Source organism: Eurosta solidaginis, chromosome 4 (assembly GCF_040869045.1).
Source record: "Eurosta solidaginis isolate ZX-2024a chromosome 4, ASM4086904v1, whole genome shotgun sequence".
NCBI lineage: Eukaryota > Metazoa > Arthropoda > Insecta > Diptera > Tephritidae > Eurosta > Eurosta solidaginis.
The window spans coordinates 127,671,790-127,692,159 of NC_090322.1; the positions used below are offsets into that span (position 1 = coordinate 127,671,790).

General features: G+C 38.2%; 1 protein-coding gene across 1 annotated transcript; it reads left to right on the forward strand.

Moving 5' to 3' along the window:
* The first annotated feature begins 1,179 nt into the window (after positions 1-1,179).
* Positions 1,180-5,731, forward strand: LOC137250312 (solute carrier family 25 protein Shawn-like). The gene is made up of 5 exons (XM_067782891.1): positions 1,180-1,630; positions 1,696-1,850; positions 1,964-2,467; positions 4,832-4,913; positions 4,974-5,731. The coding sequence occupies exons 1-5, from the start codon at positions 1,510-1,512 to the stop codon at positions 5,210-5,212; spliced, it is 1,101 nt and encodes a 366-aa protein (XP_067638992.1). The 5' UTR covers positions 1,180-1,509; the 3' UTR covers positions 5,213-5,731.
* The last annotated feature ends 14,639 nt before the right edge of the window (positions 5,732-20,370 follow it).

Genomic DNA, 20,370 nt, shown 5'->3' on the forward strand with positions numbered 1-20,370 from the left:
TCTTTTTCATGAATATAGGCTGTCGTTGGGAATATGCGGACATGCGTGAGCGAACAAAGGAACATACATAAATTTGAGTATCAATGTTTACGTCATCGCAGGATCAGCATTAGTTACGTTCCATTGAGACTTGAGCGAGATACGGATAGAAATTTAACATGCAAATGCAACAACAACGTTGTGATCCTGATATTTATCTGGTTCAATTTCTTATCCGTATAGCAGTTCTGTTCGTTTCGTTTTCTGTAGTAGATTTTTTGACAGCCAACCACTTTTGAGTTGGTAGCACTCATGGCTCAACTATATGGTTGGTTCATCTCTACAGCAACAACATACATTTGTTCACATTGCCAAAATCAGAGTGTTGCTGTTAGACGAATGGAATGGAATGAAAACATAAAACTTAGCAACATTTGTATGTAGTAAGAAAATGTTGTAAATTCGTTGGTTTCATTTTAAGTTTGCCATTTCCTTCTGACAATCCCTACTACAGTGAAATGAAAAAAATAAAATCAGCTGGTGAGATGAGCCAACCATATAGTTGAGCCATTTTAGCACTGAACTAAATATGTGTACATTTGTGTATACATAAAAGAATTCGCCATATTTAAAAGCAAAAACACTGAAAGAGTAAACAACTTGAAGATGATGTAAGGAAACTAAATAGTTTGCTTACGTGCGAAACTATTTAAATGTTAATAATTCTATCAGTATCTTAAAATTTTGTGTACGTTTCTTCTTATTTTCAACAAAACAGATGTTTTATATTAGTGCTGCCAGTTCTCATAAAGTTGATCCAGATCGTTCCAATGAGATTTGAGCCAGAGCCAGAGCTCGATAAACCAATGGAACGGCCCTATTGTCAATTATAAGTGTGAGTGCATTGTTTACTATATAGTTTGGCAGCTTAAGTAGAGGTTATGTTGCGAATAGAGTGGAAGGCAGTGGACTAGGCAGTCGAATGTCATATAATGAAGGAATGGTGTTCGGAGATTTTTCAAAGTTAAAAAAAAAATGATAAAAGCTTTAATATAAATAAAACTATTGTTTCAATAACAACAAAAACGCCATATATATTCTGTATACATAAATTTGTAAGGATTATCTCTAAAGTTTTTTTTTGAAACTGAGTCGACAACTGTGCGTGTGATGTGCGAATTTTCACCGATCAGCTGTTAGTTGCGCTACTTGGTAAAATTTACAATGTGTGAGTGTATTAGTAAAACTATCAGCGTTTCTTGTAGGGAAAAGTTTATAAAAATAATTGAGCACTAGTTTTGATTTTTCATATGCTGGTAATACATTTAACAGAAAATCGGAAAAAATTTATCTGACGGAGAAACATTCAAGTTAAAGAGTAAAATCGCGTATTATAGCAATGAACTCTACCCACTAACATATGGTAAAATATATTGCCGGCTTATCAGTTAACTCGAATACTTTATAAACAACTTATGTGTGTACATATGAAGACATATATATATACTCCACAAACCCTCGTGCACCAAAATGAGTACAAAAGTTACGCAGAGGAAGCTACAGCCTGTATTAGAAGATCCGAGATTTCGTATACGTCCACTACAACAGGTGGCTTCAGCTTGTACAGGCGCACTTATAACAGCATGTTTCAGTAAGTTTTTATATAAATCTGGTTCATCGTACCTACATAGCACTTTTAATTTACACTCTATTTAGTGACTCCATTGGACGTTGTGAAGACGCGTCTACAGGCACAACAAAGTACAGCAAATAAATGTTTTCTTTACTGCAACGGCCTTATGGATCATTTGTGCCCATGTGATCCAACTATGCCACAACTAAAACCTGAAAATCGTTTAAATGGCACAATTGTATGTATTTCTTGTTTAAATGTCTGTCATATTTACAGTCATGTGCGCAAATATAGTGTACATGAAAACATATATTTTTGTCAGACATTAATTTTTTTGTTTTTGGTAATTAGGATGCTTTTGTGAAAATCGCACGTAACGAAGGCGTAGGTTCATTATGGTCGGGACTAAGTCCCACGCTAGTGTCAGCGCTTCCATCGACTATTGTCTACTTCGTCGCCTACGAACAGTTTAAAATGCATGCACTTGAGTTCCACTATAAGTATTTGGCAGAAGTGAAGGGCTCACCACGTGGCCGCGAGATACCCTTCCACATACCGCTGCTTAGTGGAGTATCAGCGCGCGTTTGTGCTGTCACCTTTGTCAGTCCGATCGAGTTGATACGCACGAAAATGCAATCACAAAAGATGAGTCACGCTGAAATGATATCCACAATACGTGCAGTATTGAAAACGCAGGGTTTCTTCGGCTTATTTCGTGGTCTACCACCAACTATCTTACGTGATGTGCCTTTCTCCGGCATATACTGGACTTGTTATGAGAATATAAAAAGCTTCTTCGGTGTAATGGAACCGACGTTCGGATTTAGCTTTATGGCAGGTGCAATATCTGGTTCGGTAAGTAATAGCGAGCATCTTATATTATACTTTGCTGGTTATCGTGCTTTAGCTGGAAAGCTTATTGGGTATATGTTTCCGTGCAGAAAGTAAGGGGCACATATACGAGAAACACTGTCGTAAGAGCAATTTTAGGGTCGTTTTGTTTTTAACAGTTTTGATTAAATCCACGTCTAATCTGCGTGTTAATGGCACTACGCTCGGTTCTTAACCCATGCATTTTATGGTAGTATAAAGGAAGTGTGCAAGCCTACGATATCGAAGGTCGGATGCTTAGTTTTTTTTACGGATATCCTCCTTGTTGTTGTTGTAGCAGTGCTTCGCCCCATCCAATAGTTGCGACCGATCACAAATTGTCATCAATATCCTCTAACAGGAGTCCACGAGGTCCATCATGGTATGCAAACGTCTAGCAGGCAAATCATGGGGCTGTAGCCCACACGTGCTAAGATGGATGTATACCATGATAGTAAAACCTATGATAACATATGGCTCAATAGCCTGGGCATCGAGAACAACTCGGGCGACGACGAGGCAAGCACTGTCAAAACTTCAGCGACTGGCATGTGTATGCATCACGGGAGCTATGCGCACATGCCACACAACAGCGCTGGAGGCTATCCTCGATCTGACCCCGCTGCATATATCGATAGAGCAATCAGCCAAGCGAGCCCTCCTTAATATCGTTAAGGAGGGCTCGGGCAAAGGTAAAGTCATATCGTCCCGGAACATAGAGGAATTGAGAGAGAAGATCCCAATCTCTCAACTCCCGAGGGATGATATCCTCAGGCACATAGTATATGAGAAAAGATATAAAGTAGAACTGGGAGACAAGGGTACGTGGGAAGAAAGCAGAATTGAGAGCATTCAGCAGCTAAACAGTATAGTATGGTATACTGATGGCTCGAAGACCCCAGAGGGGATTGGATCTGGAGTATTTGGACCCAGAGCCAAAATATCAATACCCCTGGGAGCATACCCGAGCATTTTTCAAGCGGAGGTATTTGCCATAAGCCAGTGCGCGGACCTGAACCTTCAGCGAAAATACTCCAATGAGAAAATTGCCATACTCAGTGACAGCCAGGCCGCCCTCAAGGCCATCTCAGCATTTGAAATAAAATCAGCGCTAGTCCTTGAGTGTGTGGAAAAGCTGAACCAACTAGGAGCACACAATGAATTACTGTTGGCCTGGGTTCCAGGCCACAGGGGCGTCGAGGGAAACGAGCAGGCGGACAGCCTGGCCAGAGAGGCAGCAACGATACGACCTATTGGTCCTGAGACGTTCCTGCCAGTAGGCCCGCAGGAAATTAGGGGGCATCTATTGGCAGAAGAAAAGGAAAAGAGGGAAGAACACTGGCGTAATATGCCAGGCCTAAGACAATCTTAGCTACTGTTAGGGGGTTATTGCACAACTCGATACAGGGCATTTATAGGCCTCTCGAAAAATAACCTAAGAACTCTAACAGCAATTCTTACAGGACACTGCAGACTGAACAGCCACATGCAAAAGCTGGGTATAATATCAAACAACACATGCCGATTTTGTGACAGATCATCGGAGACGGCGGACCATATCCTCCTGGAGTGCGATGCAATCTCAAGACGTAGAGCTAAGTTTATGGGCTCACCATGGCCAGAGCATACTCACATCAAATCCCTCAAGCCAGGTGAACTGCTAGGGTTCATCAGAGATGTCGGCTTGGATGAGGTGTTGTGAAGCAGATGAGGGCACAATAGACCAATGGTCGCAGTGCGATCCTCAATTAACTATATATCTATCTAACAGGAGTCCAAAGAAACTTGCTGTTTCAACAGGGGTGGACCATAATGAGAGGGGTGTTGGCGTTGGTTCCACAATACAGTTGAAGAAATGGTTGGTGTCATGTGGGGACACGTTACAAGCAGGAAATATGTTTCGTATGTCGAGGTTGATTCTGGATAGGTAAGAGTTTAACCTGTTACAGTATCCAGAACTAGGTTGAGCCACAAGTGACTCGCGTTTCCCTGGGGAGTATGCGTTCCTCTTCCGCAAGTTTTGATTACTGTTCTTTGAGTACTGGATTCACCGGGCAATTCCTGGTATAGAGGTCCCACGCCTGTTTGTGGAGTTCACTGAGGACCTGTTTGTGGATATGCCCCTTTCGAAAATATCGACTTTGGCAGATGCCATTCGGAGTCTATGTTCCATAACGAGGGTGTTAAAAATTTAAAATCTAAATATATTACCCCGAGCTATCTTTTACCTAGAATTGAAACTTTTATAGTAACTCCTTTTGAGTAAGATATGTACATTACAAAAACTATCTTATCTATCCCTTTATAAAATATACATATAAAATTGTTGTTAATTGTCATTAATTGCAGTTAGCTGCCACTATTACGACACCTTTTGACGTAGTCAAAACACACGAACAAATTGAATTTGGAGAAAAAGTGCTTTTCACAGGTAAGCTTATTGTAGATGCTAATTATTATGCTGGCCTCTTTAATCTTGCATTTGTTACAGATAAACCTGTCTCTAATGTTAGTACTTTAAATATACGTAAGCGCCTATGGACCATATATCGCTTGAGTGGAATACGCGGTTTATTTGCAGGCTTAGGTCCACGATTATTAAAAGTAGCTCCTGCTTGTGCAATTATGATTTCTACTTTTGAATATAGCAAGGCTTTCTTTTATCACTACAATGTGCAGCGGCATAATGAGATGCTGCTAATAGCAAACACAAAAAGGAATGGTGTTTGAAATATGCATACCGACTAACATAAATCGTGATAATTTTGTTAAGTTATTGTATACCCAAACATATCCCAAAGAAGTAAAGAATAGAAAAAAGGCAATGTACTAATGAATGTAACCAAGCGGATCATTTTAAATTGTTTGCAGCAACACACACCTATATACATACATTAGTATCCTTCCTTTTCTGAGTTTTTAATTTTTAATTTTTGTTGTAAACCCAATTTTGAATTTTAATTCCTATATTGGCATTTGACAAGTGTTCTATTGTAGTGTAGATATTTATTTTATAAATATCAATTATAGTTGTTATCAAAAGAAATAATCAAATGTATTTTTATAAAGATAAACTAAATACTAAAACCTTGTACATACCATACAAATAGTCTGGTCAATTACGATATTCGGTGGTGCAAAAAGCCACAACAGCTGAAAATCTGTAAATTTGTTTAAAATATAATTATAAATAAAATTATGGAAGTCCTCAACATTCCAGTATGTGAAAAAAATTTTATTCAAGCAAAACAGTATGTTTCATCATAAAAATATATACATAAAAATTGCAGATCATGAATTTATCTAAAAAAAACGTATCCATGATTTTTTTCCTACGCGCAACCATTTCTGAGATATATCGATCCAAAAAGTTCTGGTCGTCATAGTAAGAACACTAACCTGGATCGATTTGTATGGACGAAAGTTAACCTTGGCGATTTCAACGCTCACCACGACCGGCATTGCACTTCGATTGATGAGCTTTGCAACAGAATATCTCTCCAGTTTTTTCGCCTCGCGAAACCTAGCATTATCACCGACTAAATCATCCGCGACCCTATTTACAACTTGGCAGTCCCAAATGTCGACCATTTTGAACATCCACGTCAATGGCACTACGCTACCGACTGTCCTACACCCTAAAATCTTGGGTGTGACGTTTGTTCAGGATCTACAATTTGGTAAGCACACAGCCGCAATTGTTCCGAAAATCCAGACCCGTAATAAAATCCTCAAATCCCTTGCTGGCAGTACCTGGGGAAAAGATAAAGAAACGCTCATTACTACAAACAAAGCAATTGGCTAGCCGTTTACGTGCTACGCGTCACCCATATGGTCGCCAAGCCTAAAAATTACGCACTAGAAGAAGCTACAGGCCTCCCAAAATACTGCTCTCAGAATCGCCACGGGCTGTCTTATGTTCCCAGAACACCATCTACATAAGGAGTCATCTCCGTAAGCATTTTGAGGAAATACGGCACCTGAGAACCCAGCCGTGTGAAGCAACAAAACACAAGCAGGTCCTTGGTGAACTCCACAAACAGGCGTCGGACCTTTATGCCGGGAATTGCCCGGTGAATCTAGTACTCAAAGAAAAGTACCCAAAACTTGTGGAAGAGGAACGCACACTCCCCAGAGAAACGCGTGTCACTCTTGCTCAACTTCGTTCTGGATACTGTAACAGGTTAAACTCTTACCTATCCAGAATCAACCCTGACATACAAAATGTATGCCCCGCTTGCAATGTCTCTAACACCCCTTTCATTATGGTCCACCCCTGTTGAAACAGCAAGTTTCCTTGGACTGCCGTTAGAGGATATTGATGACAATTTGTGATGTTGTTGTTGTTGGGTGGGGCGAAGCACTGCTACAACAACAACAACAACAACACGTTTCCACGCCACCTATGAGGTACTGTACTTAGCGCGTTTTTTTAACATTTCCCCAGAAAGCGTATTCCACAAGTAAACACGTGTTTTCAATACAGAGTATAGTTTAAAACTAATGGTATTTCTCTTATTATGCCAGGTATAAAACCCCAGCTCCGCACACAATTGAACAGTAACAGAAATGGTGGCTCGTAGGAAAAAAATCATTGGTTTGTTTTTTGTAGATAAATGTATAATCTACAATTTTTGTATATATATTTTTATAATAAAACTTACCGTTTTTTTGAAAATTGAAAAACTTATTGACCTTGAATAAAATTTTCGACCAAAATAAAATATTACAATTAAAATATACAAACATTGTGTATCACAAAATTAGACAAAATATACTTAATAAAAAGGCTTTTTATTATATTTCAAACAATTTTACTGAATTTCAGCTTTTCGTAACTTTTTGCATCACTTCTCTTATTTTTTGGTCTAATTTGACTGGACTAAAATGCAAAACAGAAATAATAAAATACAAATGTTTTGTTACTGTGCTTCTCTCTTCCGGTAACGGAAATCTTTTTTAAAACAAAAATATCTTAAAGTTAATTTTAATAAGAGAAATAATTTTGGTAGCTCCAAACTGCTTCGAAACACTTTTAGAAATAGGTCTAGTGGGCTTATATGGGATTTTCATTACTGCCCAAACCGAAAAATATCATATTATCAACCTTCTATTATACCCGGAAAAAGTCTAAATCGAACCGTCCCTCTTTGTATGTATGTCCGTTAACGTCGTAAAGCAAATTGCTTATCTGTTGTAAATTTGAATATTTAAGGCTAGACGTTCTCTAAAACTATTCTCAAATGTTCATTTTCGGCGTATGTACGCATTAAAAGAATTTCGTTTGGGTCATGTTTGAGATGCGTTTGAAAATATGAAAATTTTTAATTTAAGAAGTCTAAAAACTACAATATTCAGTATGTGCCGTTTAGTCTGAGAATGCTTTCGATGATTATTTGAGGATGAACCTGAGGATTAGGTTAATTCTCAAGTGCATCTCAAATTGAAATTGGACAAAAAAATGCTTATTGGGTAATGTAGGACGTCATACCCCGCGTTCCAGCGGACAGTGATCCAGATCCGGAAAAAAATTTAACATGCAAATGCAACAACAAATTGAAGCCTGTGTATCACATCATGTTTTTACCAGGGCCCGTGTTACGTTTACGATCCCTGATTGAAACTCATTTTTTAAAACACAATAGCTCCAAAATGGTAGATCGCATTAATGACATATGTGAAATAGCGACAAATAGTACTCGTTAGATCATAACTTACTATAATTTTTGAAATAGTTTGACAATTGAATAGGTTTTGTTTGACTGAAATTGAGTTGCAGTCACTGATGGTAAAAGTTAATACGGGCCCAGTTCATCATAATTAGCCACATAGGGGATTTTGGTTGATGGATAGCAAATACATATACGCAAAAATCCCTCCCTGTGAGAAATGTCACCGGCAAATCTATAGCGGTTCTCTTTTGATTTTGTCAACAGTCCCAATAAAGAATGGAATGAAAAACCTCACAGGTTGAAGGAAATATTTGCTCTAACAACGATTTTCTGTGTTGCTTATAATCAGTCCAATTCTAAATATTCCCTCGGAATTTTTTTAGGTTAAGGCACCATTAATCGATCACATTGGAGATGGTTATGGATATGGGTCTGGTTACGACTATGGCGTTAGGGTTAAGGAAGTTTAATTGGCCCTTTAGTTAGAGCCTTTCTTAAAGGGCCAATTAATGGTGACGTAAGCATTGTAAATCTTACCAAGTAGCGCAACTAACAGCTGATTGGTGAAAATTCGTATTCACACGCACAGTTCTCGACTCAGTTTCAAATTTTAAAGTAAGATAATCCTTACGAATTTTTGTATATATAGAATATATAAGGCGTTTTTGTTGTTATTAAAACAATATGTTTATTTATATTAAAGCTTTTATCATTTTTTTTTAACTTTGAAAAAACTCCGAACACCATTCCTTCATTATATGTCATTCGACTGCCTATTTCACTACCTTCCACTCTATTCGCAACATACACCCCTATTATGAATTTTCATACGATAGACGATAAACGCTTGCTAGCGTATCGTAAAAAATCAGCTTTCATATTGCGATTTCCACACGCCCGATAGATGCACTATTGTGAATGACAGCAGAGTTTTGTTTACAAATTTTTGTGAATATATACGAAACAGATAGCAAAACAAAACGTAAATACTAACAATTCAATTGTCTTGTACGTAAAAGTGGCAAACATTTTTAAAAGCTGTAATAATAAAATATTTTCTACTACCTATGTATGTTGCCTTTTATAAAAACTCAAATGAACAAATTGACGAAACTTGCATAGAGCCATAGAAAAAAGAAAATTGAGAGATGCTTCCAATCTTCTTGAAATGACAAAATCGTACTGCGCCGTATTTTGATGTATCAAATCAAAAAAGCTTAAAATCAGCTGTCCCATGCTGCCCCCTTGCGCCATGGGTAGAAGGCAGTTTGCGCGCCCATAAAAATAGGTCATCCATTTCAAATATTTTGAAGGTTTGTGCCACTTTAAGGCTTCTTGCCCAGGGTGTTGCAACAGAGTGTTGGGAATGAGGCTTTAGTTGGGTCCTTTGGATTTTGTAATAATTTTATATTTACTTTTATTTAAATAGCTCCCAACGTATCGTGCAAAAAGTTATCAACGATGGCTAGCGTAGAAAATTGTACAGTTGATGCGATAGTTAGCGTATGGCAATACCACGATAAACGATAAACGCTAACGATCGGGTTTCACACGCTAGCATTTATTTCATAATATGGTATAACAGATTGCAAGCGTTTATCGTGTATCGTATGAGTTCATAATAGGGGTGATAATCTCAATTTAAGCTGCCAAACTTTATAGCAGGGATGCACCTTAACGTTAAGCTAATCGTTTATCAAAAAATTTCCACCGTTTCCGTTGAAACACTTCGAAATATTATCGATAAAGAAATTATCAATATAAATTGTATCTCGTTTTTTACCGAAACGAAAAGCTTTCGTTAACGTTAAAAACGTTAACAAAAACGTGATACTTTGTGTTTGAATTGTGCTGGCAATGCTATAGCCATAATGAAGCCGTAAGGTGGTAACAGCGAGCGGACATGCACACACAATCTCCATGTAATTTCTTTGTGTAATTCGTTGGTGGTAATGTCAAAAATACTCTGAGATATGTTCGTACTGTCAAAATTCATCAGAAAAGCAATCAGCTTGGCTAATGCTTTCACCTTTAATGACTCCGCCATCAATCAGCTTTGCCAGCATAGTTTGAAATTAATAATCAACATAAACGATTTGATTTCGTTTTGATATGGCAGAAAACGAAACAAAATAATTTCGTTAATTTGACGTTCTTAACGTTAATAAACGAAACGAAATGACTTTGTTTCGTTTATTAACGTTAATTATCGTAACGAAATGATATCGGTTCGTTGGTTAAGCATGCCTGCTATATAGTAAACAATGCTTCCCTACAACAATACTATCATATGACTATCATCTGATTGTCAGCAATGTCAACCTAACGATCAGCGCCTCGTTCAAACTTTCTATCACAAACTTAAGGGGACTTGCGCAAATGTCATGTAAACAACTGTGTACGTGTGAGTTTTTGTCTCCTTCTTATACACCAACATGGCCTACTGATTAAGTATATAGCCGTACTGCTCACTCTCATTCATTTTCCTGGTTCAGTGCTGACACTCTCACTATCAAAAAGTGTCATAAATGATAGTTTACTGTAGATATCAGGTTTGACTGTTATACGCCAATTACACGGCTCAAGTATCCTTGTGCCAATTACCAATTTGCACAAGGATTTGCCCGGTGTGTGCACTGGTTGCGCTATTTGCGCAGAGAACTGCGCTAAAATCAAAACGATTTTGATATTTACGCATGCTGCAAATATTGCACAGTTTACCTGTGGTTTCTGATAATATAACATCAGTAATTGTTGCTTAAAAATGTTAATATCGAAGGCGTAAGGACCATCTCTAGCTTGTAACAGGAATTCACATAAATTCAATAATACATAATAATTTTTTAAACAATTAGAACACATGTTTCATTTGTTACGCTAGTTGAAAAATGAATATTGCGCAGGGCTGCAATGAGTTGAGCTGGTCTTGCAACTAAAAAATATGTATTATTAATACAATGGAAAATAAACGCTTCTGGTGCGAGTTTTTCGACTTATACTGTAAATTACCAGCACTGTGGAAAATAAATAGTGTTTTTTTTATAAAATTAGTGCCTTTTTTACACAATTAAAACACATCTTTCATTTATTGCGCTACATTAAAAATGAATATTGCGCAGTGTTTTTGAGCCGTGTATGTCAAAATTTTCATTTGCACAAATTCCGTCGGCTTTTGTGTCATGTATGGGCCGTCTTATACTATCATAAATGACCATTGTTATATTCCGCCAAAAAGGAAACAATGCTTTTGGCTTTTTATTTACTTTATTTCATTACGTTTTTAATTTTGTACGTGACAAACGCATACGTGTTTCTTATTTGTTTAAAATAAATAGTTTTATAAGAATTCGAGTTCAGAATGTTCAATTTAAATTCAGAAAAACCCAAAACAACAGAAGAGCGCTTTTCTCATGCGGAAACACATTTAAAAATGAATCACCACTAACCACTATTATTTTTCGCGTATCAATTTTTTGAGTGCGCCCCACACATTCCGACAGCTTTTGGTATTTTTTAATATTATTTTCGATTTTTTTTTCTTTTAGCATGGAGCTTTGAAATGCTCTCTTTTTCATTTTTTAAACTTATTTTTTATATGGCTTTCGTCGGTTGAAAATGGCAGAATTTAAAAAATAACGAAACAACCGTGATAATCATTTGATTGTCATATGACAGTCAGTAGTGACAACATGATTAAATCGGATAAACTGTTCTCGCATACATAAAATTCCGTTGAGAATTATGTATCTGTCTCACATGCATAATGGTATCTGCTGTATGTTTTTTGTTCTGTACCAGGTGTCCGAAGCTTTCCCAGTTTGAGTCCTTTTTCATGATTATAGGCTGTCGTTGGGTACATGCGGACATGCGTGAGCGAACAAAGGAACATACATAAATTTGAGTATCACTGTTTACGTCGTCGCAGGATCAGCATTGTCAATTACAAGTGTGAGTGGATTAGTAAAACTATCAGCGTTTCTTGTAGGGTATATAGTTTGGCAACTTAATTCGAGGTTATGTCGCGAATAGAGTGGAAGGCACTCGCAGGCCGTGAAAATAGGCACTCGAATGAAGTATAATGAAGCAATTGATGTTCGGAGTTTTTTCAACATTTGCCCTAAATCCTGAATCACAAAAGGGACTGCAGTTAAGTACGAAAATGAAAAAATGTAGTTAGGTTTTGCTCCTTTTTTAGCAGGAGATTTTCATTTTAAAAATGTAATATACAAACCAAAGTTCATTCTATTACTTTTTTAGCAGGAGATTTTCATTTTAAAAATGTAATACATAAACCAATGTTCCTTCTATTACTCATTTTATCTATGGAGCTTCACATGCACTTTATAAAAACGTGCTTTTTATTTTTACGAACTTATTCCTCAATGAAAATAAATGAAACACGTATTAATGTAAGCATTAATCATGTTTCTTACTTCTTAAATGTTCTTCTTAAATATTATAAATGTGTTAAAAGTAGCAGGACTAAAATAATATTGACAAATCTGATATGTCAAACTAATTTTATATAATAAAAATGATTTCTTAAATTGCATGCATTTTATAGATATGCATTATATTTTAAATTTTCTCTAACTATTCGTTTTGTGCTGACTAAATTTTTCTTATGCATTACTTTCTTTGGCTATAAAATATAACAATTCCAGGGGCCATTTTCACCATCTTCGGTGAACGCTAACAAACACTTTATATGAAAGAAATCGTTCAGTGATCCGTCAAATAAGGGTTACTTTAAAATAGCGGATGTTAAAAGTTCCCCTGCCACATGAGGATAAATGAAGTACAACTATTTTTATAACATGACGATAGATAGAAAATTTATTGGGGATTGCACTGCGACCGTTGATCTATTGTACCCTCAGCAGATTACGTCGCGTTCCAGGTGGATATGTTCCACCGTCTCTCCTGATCGATCACGAAATCGACATGAATACACATCGTCTGTTAGTGAAACAGGATTCGCCGCGGATAGGTGAGGTTGACAATTGGGTTTGGAGAAGCTATATATTGCGCTGGCAACCTGAAGGGTTGCGCTATACAGTCCCTTGAATCAGGTATTTTAGTTGCCTCTTACGACAGGCATACCTACCGCCAGAGCTGTAAAAGTCTGCAATCATTTGATATTTTAAATCATTGATTTAAGAATGCTTTCTCTTCATTCATTCATTCTTTGCTAAGGAATGTGGCTTAAAAGTCAACCCATTCTCCATTCAGTAGTGGAAAAAAAGAATGCACTCCACTCATTCGAAGAAAGAATGAAGTAATTGAATGAAACACAAACAGTTTTCAACACAGAATAAGCATTCAAATGAATGCAGCCTTTGGTAAGTGTGCACACACTTTTCTAGTACCAATCAATTATGAAAAATGTCGTACATGCATAAAACCCGCTCAAATATCACATGGTTGCATTTAATTAAAGCCACTTCAAAATATCACCACAAAAATTTAATTATTGTCTGTTATGACCAGTTTTTTCCATATTTAAATGACAATAAAGTACGAAGAATTTAACTGGAAAAGTATTCATATTGAAATTTTCTAAAAATTTAATAACAAAAAAAGCAAATTACAAATATTTCAACATCTCTGTTCCGAAAATTGTCATCGTTCTAAATGAGTGTTGCCAATGTGCCATATAAAAGGCTTGCATTAAAAAGTACTAGCCTACATTTGCACGTCCTCAATTGGTGATTAAATAATTGAAGAAAAGGCAATAAATTATAAAAGCTCTTAAGTTTCTCCATATATTCTTCCTATCGGTATATGGTCAAATATTGTATCTATACTGGTTTGTGAGTTAATTGCAATAGCAATATCCTATTTTCTAAGAAAAATATTCTTCTAAACACAATAGTTTGTAATTACAGCCATTTAAAGTAGGCTCTATAGGTAGTGGTAGCTTTTTTGATAGCAAGGAAATTAACTTAGAATACAAATAGGCAGAGAGACTATTCTCAACCACTCGGGTCCTATTTTTATATTCCGTCAAACACTGTTAAAGTATCAGCTGTAAAAAAACTGTAGTCCGATGGGAGCCAGTCAATTAGAATTTCTCCCAATGGAACATTTTTTTTGTGACACAGATGAAGGAAAACGTCGAAGGTGAATCAGGTGAATAGAAAAAGCCTGAATCACCGTAGGACGATGCCATGGAAATAGACATATGTTTATCGAAATTCTCGGAATTATGAAGCTCCAACGAAATCGCCGATGGACCTATGCACGTTGATGTATTTAAATGACTTAAACTCAAGTATCTGTTTTTGTTACATTATCGACAAAAAAATATCCACATTTTACTCTATTTGGTCAATGCACAATGTGTTCATTTACAAAATCCATTTTACAACAATAGAAAAATAAGTAGTAACATTTTGACATATAGGAAGAAAGCAATAGATTGTCTTTGCGAAGTTTCAGCCAAATTCGACTATATCTTCATGCCTTTTGAATACTTTATATAATCAAGAGCCCTATAGTTTTATGTAAGCGAGTTATCCGCGAGATTTACCTAAAAAGGAAACCAATCAACTCGCAAGACCCTAACATTTTTTGATCTCACACGATTAATTAAGAAAATCAACCCAATTACGAAGTATACAAAATCCACTATGAAGTACTATTTCTTGTATGTCTTATGTTCGGACACCATGAAAATGATTTAAGATTTTCCTGGTTTATAATTAACTATGTTACGGGCTGCTGTTATGGTCTACGGTTACGGTCCACTTGGGGCGTTTTCGTGCGAACACACCTAGTGACTGGTGATGGGGCGAAAGTTGCGATACAAAAGTATCGAAAAACAAGAAAGAAAGACCGGCGATCACTAGCAAAAAAATGCCATGAGTTTCCGGCATGACAAAGTAGGAAGAAGTCTGAAAATTTTGAGAAACCACAACGAGCGAAAATTGCCACGAGTTTCCAGCATGAAAAGTAAAAAGAAAGCGAAAAATTTTTAAAGAAGGAGAAAAGAAAAGTTAGCCATGCGTTGCCGGGCTTAAAAAAACGAAGAAGACAAGGAAACACTAAATTGCAAAGAGAAAAGCTGCATTCACCGAAAAAAAAGAAGAGAAGCGACATATAAAGCCGGCAGCAGTGAAAACCACCCATGCGGAATTGTAAGGTGCTCCTATTAATTGCACACTGCTTGCTGTTTAACTGAGCCCCACGTACTTATCAACCAACTGCCCGGTCAGCACACTGGCAAAATAATTTTCGTGAATAGTTTTACGCCTTCTAATTGTGGCGAAACTTTTAACTAGTATTGAACAGGTTGGAATCTTCGTTTTTGCAATTTCCTGCGGACCCAAAAAGAACTTCTAAGAACCATTTAACTAATCTTGCTGATACGACAGCATCGACAAGTCCGAATTCACATTCCAATTTCATAGTACAGGCACAAGCGAATTGCTAGAAGACCCTTAAACTAACACCTCCGCCTCCAGGGCTAGCAGTACGCTGCAGCGTAATACAACGAAGGCCAAAATTTGCCCCAAGTCATACAGGTCGTAAAAGTCAACACGAAGTTATATTGCCACCAGGTTCACTCGATCACCTCGGACCAGAGCGCAACAACCACCAACAATACCAACACAGCGCGCCCAAGACCGCGCACCACAACCAACAACAGCGTCAACTTCACCAGCAAAATCAACCTCACCAGTAACCACGCCGGCAGAGGCCCACGGTACGTACTCTGGCGGCCATGTAAGTACCAGCTATGTATGAACTTCAAAATAATTACCCTACAAAAAAATGTGGTCATACCCACGCCCATGCAAATGTGACTAGGAATATAACCTATGACTGTATAATAGCTAGTCAAATGACGAGAGCGTTTTTGCAGGGTAGTTAAAGAAACTTCTAAGTGGTACTTAGAGGGTTTTATACAGTCCGGTTGAACTATTTTACAAAGGTCGATTTTTTTGTCAAATTGTATTATTGAATACTCGAAATTGTTAGCTATACAACAAGGAGCATACATCTCCTTTTCTTCATTTTAATGATATTTTTTCTTGCTTCAAAATGATTGAAGTTAGTTCGATAAGTTTTTAGTCATAAGAAAGAGCGGTCTGTATCATTTGAAAAGTTTTAGCGTTCCACTTTTGGAGCTCAACCATAAATTTAAAGAAAAAATTTTTTTTGCGACAGCAGCCATTCGTCGATTATGCGCAAATTGGCTAAAAGGATTTCAACTTTTTTCTTATATCATACAGATACAATATATATATATATATATACATATGAATCCCTATTGCGGGCAATATCTTTCGAACAACAAGACGAAAGTAATATACGTGCACGTAATACATATTGATATCGCAATGTCAACCTTATTGCTTTTGTAACCACTTTTCTTAGTACATATTACATATTAGTATCATTATACTATGCGCATTATACCAAATTGATATTTTGTTACACTCAAAATTAAAAATTTTGTAAGAGAGCCCCAAATATCGAAATTTGTATCCAAACTTTATAGTCTAAAATATGTTTTGTGAATGTGAATGAAAAAGAAAAAAATTCAAGCAAATGCTTACTTTGTAGGTAGTATATTTACAATACATAAGTACATTTAATTACATATTTTTCTCACACATAGCGTTTATAACGATTATCAAAAAAAAAAGGGAAGACATAAATAATTGTATAATTTGAAATATTACGAGCAAAAATAAGAGAAAAGAAAAGAACCCCCAACAGAACAAGCTTAGCCAGACTTTAGTATTCATGTTAGATTTCGTTTCGATTTCGGCCCAATAAAGGGTGGACTGTTGGATCATTTTTTTTTCTCTCACTTTATACACTACACACTCTTACCTATATTTTCATAGTGTAAATAGCTATCGTAGTTGAACAATGCTGTAGCCCTGGTTAAGAAACCTGCACTATCTTATTTTTTTGTTTTTGCGTACATACGTTAATAGAAATGAATTATAAATAAATAAGTATTTAAAATGGGAATGCTGGCGTCGCCATTTATTTAGAAGGCACGTGGGGTCTACAGGTAAGGGGCCACCGAAATATAGGTGCGTCGCTGGCCATGGTTTTTGAGGGTGGGTATATGCACCGGGCGTCGCAACAACACCCGCGGCGCCCCCAAGTTATATTCGGCCCTTTTTGTTTTTCTTATTTTAATTTTCAGCGTTTTTTTTTGCATTTCAGCGTTAGTAACCGGCCATGTCCGGTTCGGTAAATTTTTTTTTGCGGTTATTTCTTTTTGGATTTTAAATTTTGAATGTTAACGGTCTGTCCGTGACATCCGGTTCGGCCGGATGTTGTTTTAGTTTGAATTTATAAGCGTTTTGAGTCGGTTTCTGCGCTTCTGTCGGTTTTTTTGAATTTGACAGCTGAGTTTTGAATAGGCATGATAGGAACTTTTTTCTGATTATGGCGCAGTAACAGTAAGGTTGGCAAGGACCCGCCCCAGCCGACAATGACTAGCCACTGTGCACCACCACATCATGCCGACCGCCTTCCTTACTGCTTCCACGGAAAATGCGTATCCATAACAACTACTTGTTTATTTTCGAAATGGTACCGTCGCAATATACCAGTAAATGCTTCTTTCTTTTCAATTGCTCTTAAACAAACATAACAATTCATATTCAATATTTATAAGCTGGCGGTAAGCTCATGAATTCTTGAATACTAAACTTACTTACTTACTTACTTACTTACTTAATTGGCGCTTAACCGTCTAAACGGTTATGGCCGTCCAACAAGGCGCGCCAGTCGCTCCTTCGCTCCGCCAACCGGCGCCAATTGGTCACACCAAGGGAGTTTAAATCGTTTTCCACCTGGTCCTTCCAATGGAGTGGGGGCCGCCCTCTACCTCTGCTTCCATAGGCGGGTTCCGATAGAAACACTTTCCTGGCCGGAGCATCATCTTTCATTCGCATAACATGGCCTAGCCAGCGCAGCCGCTGCGTTTTAATTCGCTGGACTATGTTGATGTCTGCGTATAGCTCGTACAGCTCATCATTAAATCTTCTTCGGTACTCGCCATCGCCAACGCGTAGAGGTCCATAAATCTTTCGAAGAACTTTTCTCTCGAACACTCCCAAAGCCGCTTCATCTGCTGTTGTCATGGTCCATGCTTCTGCCCCATATAGCAGGACGGGTACGATAAGTGACTTGTAGAGTATGATTTTCGTTCGCCGAGAGAGGACTTTACTTTTCAATTGCCTACCTAGTCCAAAGTAGCATTTATTGGCAAGATTGATTCTTCGCTGGATTTCAGTGCTGATGTTGTTGCTAATGTTGATGCTGGTTCCCAAATAAACGAAGTCTTTTACTATTTCGAAATTATGGCTGCCAACAGTAGCGTGGTTGCCAAGGCGCATATGCGCTGACTCTTTGCTCGATGACAGCAGGTACTTCGTTTTGTCCTCATTCACCATCAAACCCATCTTTACCGCTTCTTTTTCCAGCTTGGAGTAAGCAGAACTAACAGCGCGGGTGTTTAGGCCGATGATATCAATGTCATCAGCATATGCCAGTAATTGCACGCTTTTATAGTATATTGTTCCAGTGCGGTTAAGTTCTGCAGCTAGTATAATTTTCTCCAGCATCAAATTAAAGAAATCGCACGATAGGGGGTCACCCTGTCTGAAACCTCGTTTAGTTTCGAACGGCTCGGAGAGGTCCTTCCCAATTTTGACTGAGCTGATGGTGTTGCTCAACGTCATTTTGCACAGCCGTATAAGTTTTGCGGGGAAACCAAATTCAGACATAGCGGCATATAGGCAGCTCCTTTTCGTGCTGTCGAAGGCGGCTTTAAAATCGACGAAGAGGTGATGTGTGTCGATTCTCTTTTCACGGGTTTTTTCCAAGATTTGGCGCATTGTGAAAATCTGGTCGATGGTAGATTTACCAGGTCTGAAGCCGCACTGATAAGGTCCAATCAGCCGGTTCACGGTGGGCTTCAATCTTTCGCACAATACACTTGAAAGGACCTTATATGCGATATTAAGAAGGCTGATTCCACGATAGTTGGTGCATTTTGCAGTATCCCCCTTCTTGTGGACTGGGCAAAGAACACTTAGATTCCAACCGTCGGGCATGCTTTCGTCCGCCCATATTTTGCTAAGAAGCTGCTGCATGCGCCTTACCAACTCCTCGCCGCCGAACTTGAATAGCTCCGCAGGCAATCCATCAGCGCCCACGGCCTTGTTGTTTTTCAATGTGGTTATTGCTATTCTAACTTCGTCATAATCGGGCGGGGGGACATATATTCCATCATCATCGATTGCGGGATCGGGTTCTTCATCTCTGCGCGGTGAATTGCTGCCTCCATTTAGGAGAGCAGAGAAGTGTTCCCTCCATAATCTAAGCACTCTCTGGACATCAGTTACAAGGTCGCCGTTTTCATTCCTACAGGAGTTTGCCCCGGTCTTAAAACCTTCCGTCTGTCGCCGTATTTTTTGGTAGAATTTTCGGGCGTTATTCCTGGTGGCTAGCAGCTCAAGCTCCTCGCACTCACGCCTTTCTGCTTCTGCTTTTTTCTTCCTGAAAAGGCGTCTCGCTTCCCTTTTCAACTCACGATAGCGTTCACACACTCCTCTTGTCGCGCTCGCTTTTAACGTAGCCCTGTAGGCAGCGTCTTTTCTTTCGGTTGCAACGCGGCATTCTTCATCATACCAGTTGTTTTTTCGTGGCCGCCGGTAACCAATTTTTTCCTCGGCGGCAGTATGAAGTGCTTTGGAGATATGCTCCCACTGCTCCTGTATTCCTTCAGGATGAGTTGTGCCCTCAGAGAGCAGGTGTGAGAGTCGAGTTGCGAAATCATTGGCAGTCTGTTGTGATTGAAGCTTTTCGACGTCTAGCTTTCCTTGTGTTTTTTGTTCCTTGTTTTTAGCCGCGTTGAGGCGGGTGCGTATTTTGGCTGCAACGAGATAATGGTCCGAATCGATGTTAGGTCCTCGGATCGTTCGCACATCTAAAACACTGGAGGCATGCCGTCCGTCTATCACAACGTGATCGATCTGATTGCGAGTATTTCGATCAGGAGACAGCCATGTAGCTTGATGTATCTTTTTATGCATGAACCTCGTGCTTGATATGACCATGTTTCGAGCACCGGCAAAGTCAATCAGCCTCAGTCCGTTAGGAGAAGTTTCATTGTGTAGGCTGAACTTTCCGACTGTAGGGCCAAAAACACCTTCTTTGCCCACCCTGGCGTTAAAGTCG